Below are 13,907 nucleotides of genomic sequence, written 5' to 3'. Positions count from 1 at the left end.
TATTCCAGATGCAGTTATGCCAGGTTTCATCAAGCAGTTTGTCTTAACACAATACTCAGTGCTTAATCCCTATGTACAGGTGGGGGCTGTTCTGTGCACTCCACCCCTTAGTTTCCTCCCTGTCCTCTACCCACTGGATGCCAGTAGCACCCCTCATCCCCTAGTTGTGACACCCCAAAATGTCTTCAGCATTTGCCATATGTCTTTTGGGAGGCAAAATCACCAACAGTAGCAAACCGTTGCTATGTGTTTTCTATCTTCAATAATGTATTTCACAATTCTGTTTCAAAATTTGTATCCATATTACCTACACAGATAGATAGCTTTATCTTCACTAAAAAGTATTTTGTATATTTTTTTAAAAGGTCAGAAGCTTTTTAAAACTTTGACACATCAGATATTTACAAAGATTTACTTTACTCCTAAGGTTCAGTGAAATGTCCCTACCTGATAAAGGCATTCCCAAGCTTTATTGTTTTTGGGGTTTTTTTTTTTTTTCCAGCTGTTTGTCCCCATGATTTGATTTTTCTATAAATTGACTTCAGGATGAAGGTTACAAGACAGGTTTCTCTCCTGTGAGAATCTTCTGATCCAGAAGGACTGGTAACTTCTCTCTGATGGATATAACACATTCAAAACTGAATTAGTGGGGCAACCCCCTCAGGTCCCCCCATGCTAGAACTTTTCTGTCCACTCGATAAATCCTGCTTTCCCACCTTCAAAAAAACGACGACAAAAAACCTGGTTTAGCTACAGTGGGTTGGTTATATTATAATGTAAACAGATTACACATACAATTAATCAAAAAAGTAGGTATTTATTTCTCATTCACATAAGTACAAATGGAGATTTTTGGAGCAGAGGTGGAAACATCTTTGTTCTCCAAATCAATCCCTTCTGCATTAAATCACACTGACCTCCCACCTATGGCTCCCAAGGCCATCCAGGAGGTCATCTGAACTTCAGTCCAAGAAGGTATGAGAAATCGGGGGGAACACATGAACTTCTTGGTTGCCAGGCACGGAAGTAATGAACATTACTGTGTACATACTCCTCAGAGCTGTAACACGATTCTGCCTGCAATAATACAAAGCTGAGAATTGCAGGCTAAATGTAGTTCCAGAGAAAGGAGGATGTTTTAGCAAAACACTAGTCAGTCTGCCATACAGGATTTCTTTCCCGTGTGTGAGTTCTTTGATGTCTATTGAGTTGTGAATTTTGACAAAAGGTTTTTCCACATTTATTACACTCATAGGGTTTCTCTCCTGTGTGAATTCTCTGATGAACAGTGAGGGATGACTGACGGTTAAAAGTTTTTGTACAGGCTTCACATTTATAAGGTTTCTCTCCTGTGTGAGTTTTCTGATGCCTGCTGAGGCTTGAATTCGTGGAAAAGATTTTTCCACATTCATTACACTGATAAGGTTTTTCCCCTGTGTGACTTCTCTGATGTACAGTGAGTGTGGACTTATGGTAGAAAGCTTTCCCACATTTGTTACATTCATATGATTTCTCACCAGTGTGAGTTATTTCATGCACAGTGAGATATGACTTCCTGTGGAAAGCTTTCCTACATACTTTACATTCATAAGGTTTCTCTCCTGTGTGAACTCTCTGGTGTACAGCGAGGTCTGACTGCCTGTGATAAGCTTTCTTGCACTCCTTACATTCATAGGGTTTCTCTGTTACGTGAGTTCTCTGATGTACAGTGAGGACTGACTTACAGTAGAAAGATTTTCTACATTCTTTACATTCATAAGGTTTCTCCCCTGTGTGCGTTCTCTGATGTGCTATGAGGATTGATTTATAGTTGAAAGATTTCCCACATTTGATACATTCATACGGTTTCTCACCTGTGTGAGTTCTCTGATGGACAATGAGGGCTGACTTAGCATAGTAAGTTTTCCTACAGGCTTTACAGTCATAGGGTTTCTCGCCAGTGTGGGTTCTCTGATGGACAGTGAGGGCTGTCTTATCATAGAAAGTTTTCCTACAGGCTTTACATTCATAGGGTTTCTCACCCGTGTGAGTTCCCTGATGCCTGATGAGATTTATCTTCTGGCAAAAGGTTTTTCCACATTCATTACATCCATAGGGCTTCTCCCCTCGGTGTATTCTCTGATGCATTGTAAGGATTGATCTCTGAGAAAAGGATTTCTCACATTCATTACATGCATATGGCTTCTCCCCTGTATGTGTCCTTTGATGCCCCGTTAGGGCTGATTTGCTAGTAAAGGGCTTCTTACATTTGGTGCACGTATAAAGTTTCTCTCGTGTGTGTAATTTCTGACGTCTAGTGAGTTTAGACTTCCTAGAGAATGTTTTTCCACGTACATTGCGTTCCAAAGTTTTTCTCCATACCTCACTCATCTCTTGGGCAATGAGAGCTGACTTACCATGGGCTTTCCCATATTCATTATTTTTACAGGAGTTCTCTCCCATATGAACCCTCTGACGTGTCAATAATGCTGCCTCTATGTGGCAGGCTTTCTCTTGTCCACTATATTCAAAAGGCTGCTGTCCAGTTTGAAACTTGTGATACTGACTAAAACACTCAGAACACCTGTGGGATTTCTCAGCTATATGACAGTCATCAGGATTCTTTCCAGTTAGCATCTCATCAGGCTCACTAAGGAGAAGTGCATTTTGATGTAAGTTGAGTTCTTTAGACATCATTTCTGAATAGTTTCTATCCTTTATCATCAGTTTTGAAATATGGTTTGAACTCAAATTAAATGTTTTTCCTAATTCAACTTTCTCCACAGGTAATGTGTTGCCATTGGTGATCACAACTTGCCACAAATGTCTCTTTTGACTTTCATGGCTCCTCTCGATTGGGTCATCCACTTTCTGGACATCTAAAATAAACACAAAATAATCATATCTTATAGAAGGTTCATGTAAATGTAAATAAGTTTATTTCTATCCTTGTGCGAGATTTCAAAGTATCAATAATAGGTATTGATTTAGAAAAAGTATATATCTTCTTAGTTAATGTAATAAATTACAACTATATATACTCCAATGTTAAACATTTGTTCTTTGCTGCTTTAGGTATTTTTCCTTTAGTACATGCAAAAATAATTAGTCAAATTATTCACCTACTGCTAGATGTAGTTTTAAGCAAGTGCTTTTCATTTGCCAGTTTTTCCTGGTTTTCTTCTCTAGCTTTTTTTCTTATAATAACTGTGAGTATTCTAGGCTGCTCCTTTGCTGACCTTTCAGTTTTGAAGATGACTAGGTTTTCAAGGGTAAGTAATTTGCAGGACACAGGTGGGGTACATTTGGCTACATCTAAGCAGGAATATGGCTTAGGAAAAAATACTTATATCTATATTTGTTTGTTACTCTTCACTGGGGAATGGCTAAAGACATCTGTGAGGGTATTCTGATGCAAACTCTCTTCTTCTCCACACAAAGACAGCATCCTCCAAATTCCTCAACTAACCCAACATGATCTGCTTTTCAGAACCCTATCATATAGAGGAAGCTCCAGTTCACCACCCCGGGAAATCCCTCCCTGTTCGTCCAAAGCATTTGGTTCTGCAACAAAGCCTGTGCCTGTCATCTTAAAAAACATTTTCCTGGCTCCATCTGAGAACAACAGCCTGGCATTCTTCCCCACATTCCTGTTACACACACCCATGCTTGAAAATTCACTGTTTCTGAAGGCTTTTATGTTGTCCACTAGAGTTTCAGCTGTCTCCTAGTTTCAGAGAAAACAGAGTCTCTTGCACATATCTCATCTTCTTTGTTGTTTTAGAATGACTTCCACAAAAGGAAGGGGAAAATGCTAACTTCAAACTCTACTTCCCAAAACAGAAATCAGAGCCCTTCCCCATGAAACCCTTGGCTCACTTGGATTTGAGACTCAGAATCTCATGGTTTGTCTCCCACATCCAAGACCACCTCTGTCCATGTTCCCATAGGGGGCCCTCCACAGCTTCGTGATTTCTGATGCTGTGGCACAGAAGACTCATTCCTGAACCTCTTTTCTTATGTTCTCATCAACTACCTAGGTGAGCTCCTCTATAAGTATGACTTTAAGTGCCAGTGTTAAGCTACCAATTTCCAAATTTGTATCCCGAATAAAGCTGTACACACTCAAAACTAGATTTTTATATATACCTATACAATATATGTCAAATTTGGAAAATAGTCATCTCAAAATTAGGCTACTTCAAAGAGAAGAAATAAGAATCTCCCCAAAACGGGTGTTTCTAAAAACTAGATTTAATAAATTGGTGAATAAATGCCTCAAGGCTAACAGACTGCAAAAATAGAAAAGAAGGAATTTAGGGAAAGTATCTAACCAAGAAAAGAGTACAAGAAAGGCCAGGTAAGAATTCAATTTTTGGTAAGTCTAAGAAAAGATTCATCAGAAACAAAAAAGGGAAAAAGGGATTTACACATAAGGGCTCTCCTTGGATTTCTTATATGTGTAAGTCTGTTACGTGAGATCAGCTGTCTGCGGGTTTTGGACCTGAAGGAAAAACTGGTGAAAACAGCTGAAAATGGCCAACATCTGCTGGGTGTTCCTCCTCCCAGCCTCCCTTCCCTGAACGCACTGACTGACCTGAGAGGCTCCGGTGTGAGGGTTCACAAACTGTCCACGGCTCTGCTCCTTGCTCCAACCTGAAGATCACCTCAGGCTTGGTCATGCAGTGCCCTGTTAATGGGAAATCAAATAGGACAATGGCAAACTGCAAAGCTAGAGCCTGTGAAGAATAACTGCTTGGCTGCAGGAGCTGTGCGATGAAGGAGCCAACTCGAACCTGTCATTTGAAGTGAGTGACACATTCCTCACGGACCGGAATCTTACTCCTAAACAGCATAAACCTTATGAAGGATTTGTGTCTCCTTCAACAACAAAGAAAACGTTGCTCCTAGGAGTTGCTGGGGATTTTCACTCACCCAAGGACAGCAAGCTGCTGTAGGTCTCCAGCATCACATCCCTGTACAAGGTCTTCTGAGCACTGTCCAGGTCCTGCCACTCTTCCAAGCTGAAATCCACAGCCACGTCCTCAAAGGACACCAACACCTGTAACAGCACATTTCTCCTCAACACAAGTCATCAGCATGGGATAACAAAACAATAAGTCTGGGATTACATTATTTTATGTGTGCTTGTGTGTCTGAAAACTATCCCATATAGGAATATCCAATAAGTTAACAGACAAAAATAACACATGCTCAGACAATAACAAAAACAATGAAAACACAAAATACCTAGCAATACATTTAACAACTAAAAAAATACACAGTTACATAAAGGAAGAAAAAAGTGAAGAAATTTTTAAAAATGTCTAAGCAAATGCAAAGACATACTATGTTCATGGACAGGAAGATTCTACATCATAAAGATGTTAACTCTCCTTCAGTCAGTAAACACACTTAACATCTCAATGGAAACAACACATTCTCAGATATAATCAAGCTGATTTAAAAGCTTATGTAGAAAATTAAAGAAGCAAGAATAGACCGTTTATGACAGGCTATATTTCTGTCCACTAAAATTTAGTCTCTCTCCCTGTATTAGTCAGCTCAGGATACCATAACATATTTCACAGACAGAGCAGCTGAAACAACAGAAGTTTTGTTTCTCATAGTTCTGCAGGTTGGGAAGTCTAAGACAATGTGTGGGTCCTAATCCAGTCTGCCTTATAAAAGAGACACCAAGGATTGAAGGAGACCAGAGCATAAGCTGACAAGGTCCTTGTGTTCTTGGCTTGTGTTAAGGAACCAAGCCTATACTGCCTCATCTCAGAGCAGATGTGATGTGGGGGACAGACAAGCACTGCCACTGTAGCAGGCCTTGAGTACCCCAGGCTTGTAGGAAACAGTCTTGCCTGGAAACTCTGCATTCTAGCCAACGGCAGGTGAGGGATGTAGCCTGCTATGTAAAACGTAGTGGGCCTTGAGTACCCCAAGCTCGCAGGCAAGGTCTCGCTTGGAGGCTCTGCATCCTAGCCAAAGGCAGGTTGTGAGGAATGCAGTCTGCTACACGAAGCAGTGTCTCAGATGCCCACACATCCAGATAAAGCCTTAGCTACAATAAAGCCCTAGGTACAAAAAGATAAACACAGATCAGCTCGCCTTCTAATAGCAACATGATTCCACTGTGGTTCGCTCATTTCCCCTAACCTTGATTTGTTACTTTAAAATAAAGCAAAGCGACATGATGTCAATCACACTTGGCCCAGATGCCCGACCCAAACGCTGATATTGCTTGTTTTTACAATAATCCCTTATACAGTTTTGCCCTATATAAGAAGCATGCTAGCCGGGCTCGGTGGTTCGGCCTGTAATCCCGCACCTTTGGGAGGCTGAGGTGAGTGGACTGCCTGAACCTGCGGGTTCGCGACCTGCCTGGGCAACTTGGTGAGACCTCATCTCTACAATAAATAAAAAAAATTAGCCGGGCGTGGCGGCGTGCGCCTGTAGTTCCAGCTACTTGGAAGGCTGAGGCGGAAGGATAGCCGGAGCCCAGCGGGTCGAGGCTGCGGTGGCCGGGAGCGGCCACTGCCCTCCAGTCTGGGCGACAGAGTGAGACGCCAACTCAAAAAAAAAAAAGAAGCATGCTAAATAATGAACGGGCTCTCACCTATTGAGGAGAGAGACCTCCCAATCCCGCTGTCTCTTGTCTTTCTCATTCCCTCCCCCCACCTCAGGCCCTGCTCTGTGGAGGCTGGACCTCTGCAAAGGATGTGTGAATGGGTCTATGTTGGCCATCTTTAAGCCAAAGAGAGAGCTCTCTGGAGAAACTAGCCCTGCAGACAGCTTATTCTCAGATTTCCATCCTCTAGAACAGGGAGAAAATGAATTTCTGTGGCTTAAGCTGCCAATTCTGTAATATTTTTGTTATGGCAGCCATAGCAAACAAATGCAGTATACTTTGAGACATTATTTTTCTATTGATTACTCTAAGGGTTTACAAAATGAATATTTGATTGATCACAATCTACCTGGAATAGCGGTGTACCCTTTCACATAAAATATAGAAACTTGTCAACGGAATAATAACCTTATAATCCCTATACTATATACTATTGTTTTTATATATTGTTTACATATCGAATCTGCATACATTGTGAGTCCCTCATATGCAGTTACAATTTTTGCTTTAAACAATCATATTCATTTTAAAGAAATTATGACTGGCTGGGTTTGGTGGCTCATACCTGCAATCCTAGCACTTTGGGAGACCAAGGCAGGAGGATAGCTTGAGTCCAGAAGTTTGAGACCAGCCTGGGCAACATAGTGACACCTCATCTACAAAAAAATTAAAAAGCTAACTGTACTTGGTTGCATACACCTGTAGTACCAGCTACTCAGAAGTCTAAGATGAGAGGATGGTCTGAGCCCAGGAGCTGGAGGCTGGGGTAGCTGTGATCATGCTATTGCATTCCGGCCTGGGTGAGAGTGAGACTCCAATTCAAAAAAAAAAGGAGGAGGAGGAAAAGATATCAAGACAAGAACACATTATATATAGTCCTTTATGCTTACCTACACAGTTACCATTTTTGGTGATTCTAATTATTTCCCGTCCATTGAAATTAGCATCTGGTTATCATTTTCTTTCATACTGGAGTACTTTACGTTAGCTTTCTTGTAATGTAGGTCTACTGGTGATGAACTATTTTGGTTTTTGTTTATCTGAGTATGTCTTTATTTCACCTTAAAATTTTTAGGATAGTTCCACTTTGGTTTTTGTGGCTATGTATTTTAAGGCTGTAGGAATTTTTAATATATATTCTGTATATTATCCCTTTATGAGATAATATGATTGGCAAATAATTTCTCCCATTCCATGAGTTGCCTGTCCACTGTTGACGGTGTCTTTTGATGTACCAAAAGTTTTAATTTTACACAGTTCCACTTATCTTTTTTTCTTTTGTTGCTTGTGCTTTTGGGTCACAGCAAATAAATTATTGTAAACTCCAATGTCATCAAATTTCTCCCCGTTTTTTCTTAACTGAACAATTTATATTCACAGTTTTAGTTTGATACCATAGCATAAAGTGAGATGATTGCTATTTATTCATTTAGAAACTAATATTTAATTGAAATTACAACTATCAATGTTTACAGTTAAGGAGATCTTTCATCTCTAATGACTTTACCAGTGTTCTAAATTTGCCAAATTCTTTTGGCTAAGTAAGTTGCTAAGGCCGGCCTGTATTCAACAGGAATTAGTTTCCACATCAAGGGCAGGAGTAGGAAACAATGTGTTGCCATCTTAAAACTATGACAAATGTCACTGTCACATTTTGTTCAGTATACAAGGGAGGACTCCCAAAACACTGGAATTTTTTTTAGAAAAAATTGGGTATTTATTCTTACATGTTTAAACTTTAGTCACCTTCAAAGTACTCTCCATTTGATGCAATATATCAAGATGTTTTTTCCACTGCGCACATACAGTTTTTAACTCATCAGTTTTAATATCTTTAGTGCTTCTGCCATGTTTTGGTTTCACCTCTTTCACATCAGCAAAACGGTTCCCTTTGAGGACTTTTTTAATCCAGGAAAACAAAAAAAAAGTTGCTCTCAAGATGAGATCGGGTGAAAAAGAAGGGTGGGGCACAGAGTTCATGCCATTTTGGGTCAAAAACTGCTGAACACTCAACGAGGTGTGGGCAGGTGCACTTGTAAGTCATTTATCATGAAATGAGCAAACGAGTGAAAGAGTCTCCAAAAATAAAAATTCACTGAAGTTGAACGCAGCCTCTCACAACTACAATAGCTGGTATGATGATGCCAGTGGGTTCCTAGAACACTTACCTACCAGGGAAAGCCTATACTACAATGGCTTATCCTCCAAAAACATAATTCTGTTTTTTGGGGGGGGCTCCCCATCGTACGTTCTTACTCCCATTGTGATTTCTTCTTTTATTCACAGATTATTTGGAAGCATATCATTTAATTGCTAAATATTTGAGGCTCTTCTGAATTGCTTGCTGACTTCTAATTTTTCTAACTTGAGACTGGTTTTATTGCTCAGCAGATGCTCTGTCTCAGTGAGTGTTCTACATAGTGCTTTATAAATACCGGTCAGGTCAAGATAGTGCCTTTCATGTCTATATTCTTACTCACTTTTGTCTGGTTGTTCCACCGATTACTAAGGACTATTAATTGTTCGACTCTAATTGTGAGGTTTTTGAGTTCCCCGTTTAGTTCTGTTGTTTTGTTACATGTCCTTTACCATGGTTATATCATCCTTATATATGACCTGTTTATTATTATCAAAGATATGTCTTTGTGGGAATACATTTTGTGCTGGAGTTTATTTTGCCTGGTAATAAGATCTCCATTTCAGTTTTTTAATATTAGTGTTTACGCAGAATATCTTTCATCCTTATATGTTCAGTCAGTATATTTGTATTTAAAGTGTGTCTCGCATACTATTGAGTCTGCTTTTGTTTAACCAAGTCTGACAGTTTCTGCTTTTAGTATTTACTTTATTTACATTACACCAGTAATACGGTTGAATTTAGGACTGCCATTTTGCTACCTATCTTCTGTTTTTCTCATCTGATGTTGCTCCTCTATTTCCCATTTTCTATCTTCTTTTGGGTCAAAACATTTTTAGTATTCAATAGTTTTTCCTTCTTTGTTGGCACTGCATGGAGGCATTAGAGTAAAAATTTTCCAACAAAGAAATTAAAGTGGCAGAACTTGACATCGAATGAGATTAGGCTTGAGGGAGACGGAGGAGTTCAGAAAAACAAAAACAGAAACACCCTTTTGGTGGTTTGGGTCAAGGCTGGTTGGTAGTAATACCAGATGTAAGGGAAGAATGGAGGATATGGTTTTCATTTTGGCTTCGTTGAGCTTAGGGTGGCTTTTGAGTAAGCTACAAAGAAGTATTCAATAGTGAGCTGAACATATGGCCTAAAGGCTGAGGAAGACTATCGAACTACAGAGGGCAAAATCAGTAAAGGAAAACCGTAGAGAGGAAGGATGGGGAATTGGATGAAGTTAAGGATTTGAATTGGAAGTTAAGGATTAAAACAAATAGAAGAATTCAGGGAAAGAGAGAAGAGATCACCATCAAGGTCATGATAGAAAGTGTGAAAGGTGATCATACCAACTGGGTCATTCTTGACATATGCAACTAAATCAGAGTCGAGGGCTTGGGGCAAAAAGCACTCAGGGCATACACCACGTGCTCCAAGAATGTAATTTTCCCCAAGCGCAGCTGATGAAATGACCTGCCATGACTCTAAGACTGGTTTTATCTACTATTGTCCTTCACCAATCTGAGCCTGCCAGCTCCCAAAAGCTTTAGTGCCAATGAGCTATCTTTCAAAACAAGAGATAACATTTCTATTTCTAATAAAACTCCCAACCTTCTCTTTGTTCTTCAGACTTACCAAAGAAGACCCTGGTGTCTGTATATGCTCCAGATTACAATTCTGTGATTACCAAGTGAAATGTTTATTTTAGAGATTCATCTCCATATTTTATTTTGACTTTGACAAAAGAGAAAAGCATTCCCAGGAGAAGATCAAGGATAATAGTTTCAAATATGCAGAAGATTCAAGTAAGACAAAAATTAGAGAAGAGTCATTGGATTTAATTATAATTTAAGTTATTGGTGAACTTTTCAAGAACTGAACTAAGACTACATTGAGTAGGCTAAAGTGCAAATGAACCACAGAAATGTTTATCAGAAAATATTAACTACAGACAGTCTGTGCTAAAATTTGCACATACAGACTAGCTGAGAGAAATGCAAGTATGGTTATTTTAGGACCTGCAGTCGATTCTGTCCTTAACATATTCCAGGTTTTATCTATGTATGGGTGGGGTGGGGGCTTCCATAAGCTGTCTGGGAGCTCACTATTTTAGCAACTTGGGAAAAATCTCACTGATTTGTGTTTTTTTGGGTTTTTGTTTTTTTTTTTTTGGAGTTGGAGTCTCACTCTGTCGCCCAGGCTGGAGTGCAGTGGCACGCTCCTGGCCACCGTATCCTTGACCTACTGGGCTCTGGCGATACTTCTGCCTCAGCCTTCCAAGTAGCCGGAACCACAGGTACACACTACCACGCCTGGCTAATTTTTGATTTATGGTGGAGACGAGGTCTTGTCAAGTTGCCCGGGTGGGTCTAAACCTGCGGGTTCGGGCAATCCACTCGCCTCGGGCTCCCAAAGTGCTGGGATTACAGGCCGAGCCACTGAGCCCGGCCTAATTTGTGTTTTTATTACTAGATAACTGTAGAACACTGAGTGTTTATTTCCAGGTTGATAATTAAATACTGCCCACTACATCATCTATGAGACCAATAAAGACTATTCCAGACTTCATATCCCGAGAGATCCCGTGATAATTTAGCATATACTCCTCTTAGGGTAAATTGAAATCATCTAACAAATGTGTCTTTTTGCCATGGTATCAGAAAGACCACAGACCAATTTAGATGACTTTAAGGTCATATAACCCGCCCATATCAACAGGCCAATTTTATCTTGTTTATGTATATTTCTCTGATGTTGAATTTTATTTTTACTTTTCCATTTTAATTAATGAACTTTTATAAAACTTCTAAAATATGATGTCAAACAAGGTGACGAATTAACAACTTACCAGAGAGATACTCATTTTCTCTGCTCTTAGAAACACGTAGAGGACTCTGGAATTATAGCTGAAAGAGAAGGTGAAAGGAGGGGCGTCATGAGAGAAGTGGTGTTGGTTGTTCCTATACACTACCATGCAAAGATCTCTACATTTAAGCTGGGGAAAAACAACAACAAAAAAGCTTCTGTATAAGGAAACAGTGCCTTGCACATGAGAATGGGCAAGATAGACCTTATTGAAGGAGCACCCACAGTTCTATTAATTGGCAGAGATTAAACACCAAATTCATCCTTGGGTTATTAACAACATTTATTTGCTACTGGTTTAGTAAAAATTAATTTTACCATGAGGAAATAACCTAAAATTTTAAAGATGGTTGTTCAGGTAAATTACAGTAGTCCAAAGAAAGAAACATTATGCCATCACTAAAATTCACACCCTAGAAATAGATTTGGGTAGTAGTAACTATTTCTTTTTACCACTGACCTACCACACAGGACTCTGTATTACTGGTTCCACTAGGACACGAGGTGCTTTTGGATACCTAAATTCATAGAGTATACGTCTTTCAATCTAACATTTCTGGCCCACGACCGTGAAAAAAAATGTACCTAATGTTTGTCTATTACGGTGCACTTTTTCAGTACTGGGTCCCAGTGACACAACTCTCTATATCCACACCTTCACCTAGTTTCCTCCCACAATGACCCCGACCTCTGCCATTTCCTTTGCTTTGTGCAATGGCGCAACAGTAAATGTGACACAAACTGTGAGTTTTGAGAAGTATTTGCCCACTGGAGTTTATCTTCTTGGAATGCTTTCATCCTGTAAAGAAGCCTGGGGTTTCCCTATCGGATACACAAGGCCTAACCGAGAGCGAGCACAAACCACCAGACGTGTGCGTGAAGTCACCTTCAACAAACCAGCCTCAGTCAAGACGCCAACGACTAAAGGTTTATCTGTAATCCTGGGCAATATTAGCATAGGTATTGCCCAGCTGAGCCCAGCCCAAAATGCTGACTCATGGAATCAAGAACAAATAACCCAGTAAGTTTTGTTTTTTAAACCCAGTAAGTTTTGTTGATTCATTACACATCAAACTCAGAAACACCTAATTTCCCAGAATTGTACGTTTTTAACATATTGGTAAATAGGGAAGAAGTGAATAACAAGCTAAATACAATCAACAGAACATCACAATCACATGTAGATGCTTCATAAGCACTATAAAGCTCAACCTGATGGGCCTCAGCAAGGTTGCTAGCACTGAGAAGTGACATGAATTATACAAAGAAACTGTCTGGGCCAGGTGTGGTGGCTCACACCTGTAATCCCAGCACTTTGAGAGGCCAAGGCAAAAGGACTGCCTGAGGCAAGGCTTTCGAGGTCGGCCTGGGCAACATGGTAAGACCTGTCACTACAATAAGCCAAAAAAATTAATCAGGCATGGTGGCATGCACCTCTAGTTCCAGCGGCTTAGAAGCTGAGGTGGAAGGCTCACCTCATATCATGAGTTTGTTACTTATATGTTGGTATTGTGTTTTATTTATATTTTTAAAAACTAAGTGTAACTCAGTCTAATTTTCTCACTTTACATATTGGAAAATAGATTTCGGTTAATTTGTTGTAGAATGTATCATTTTCAAAAACAGATTACTGGCATTAAGGAAGGAAAACCTGGCTTATTAACCCCTTGGGCTCCTATAATGCACAGAAAGCACTGGGGGATAAAAGACATGTTCGGGCACAGTTTTCTAAAACAATGTTTGCTCTAAATTAACTGCAGAGTTTCTGAAACCGATCTCAAAAATAAACAAGAGTTTTGACTTGTGGCAAAATTGATAACACTAGTCAAAAGGTTCCTGACACCTACAAATTATGTGACCCTAGGTAACTCAATTATCTACTCCAACCCTTTTCTAAAAAACTTGCTTATATGACAGAAAGGCCCTGACAAATCCTTCCTGAACTTAGGAAAAATTATCATGATGGAAAGAGCATCAGCGTATCTCTCAACACCAAAGAGAGTGACAGATTAGGTTGGAGAGAGCTCCAATTCTGAAACTAATGAGGGTAGAATAAAGCAATGGCGGTATGCGAGCTAACAAAGTAGGCAGATTCTCGCAGCTATCACAGGCTACCCCTTCAGTGCCACACCACAGGCTAGCCCTCCACCCTGGCCATGCCCTCAGGATTCCTCCCGTAAGCACTATCTTCTAGGCCCTTATTGCCTAGCCATCCCTCAGCCCAACTTAAATTTCCCGGCTGAGAGTCGATCCCAGCCTCCCAAGATCCCCCAGTACTCGACAGCTTCTGGATGAGGCAGT

At 40.0% G+C, this 13,907-nt stretch overlaps 1 protein-coding gene across 1 annotated transcript; it reads right to left on the bottom strand.

Moving 5' to 3' along the window:
* Window positions 1–745: 745 nt before the first annotated feature.
* On the bottom strand, window positions 746–11,736 carry LOC103255912 (zinc finger protein 717-like; the record flags this gene model as incomplete). Its single annotated transcript, XM_008053822.2, has 4 exons — window positions 746–2,858; window positions 4,577–4,669; window positions 4,915–5,041; window positions 11,590–11,736. Coding segments are annotated over 4 exons (2,076 nt in total), but the record flags the coding sequence as incomplete, so codon positions are not given.
* Between the last annotated feature and the right edge of the window lie 2,171 nt (window positions 11,737–13,907).

This window comes from Carlito syrichta, unplaced genomic scaffold (assembly GCF_000164805.1).
Source record: "Carlito syrichta isolate Samal-C Ts95f unplaced genomic scaffold, Tarsius_syrichta-2.0.1 Scaffold288693, whole genome shotgun sequence".
Classification (NCBI taxonomy): domain Eukaryota; kingdom Metazoa; phylum Chordata; class Mammalia; order Primates; family Tarsiidae; genus Carlito; species Carlito syrichta.
Note: the sequence above shows the minus strand (reverse complement) of the source record. Positions and strands in the feature narration are given on the sequence as shown.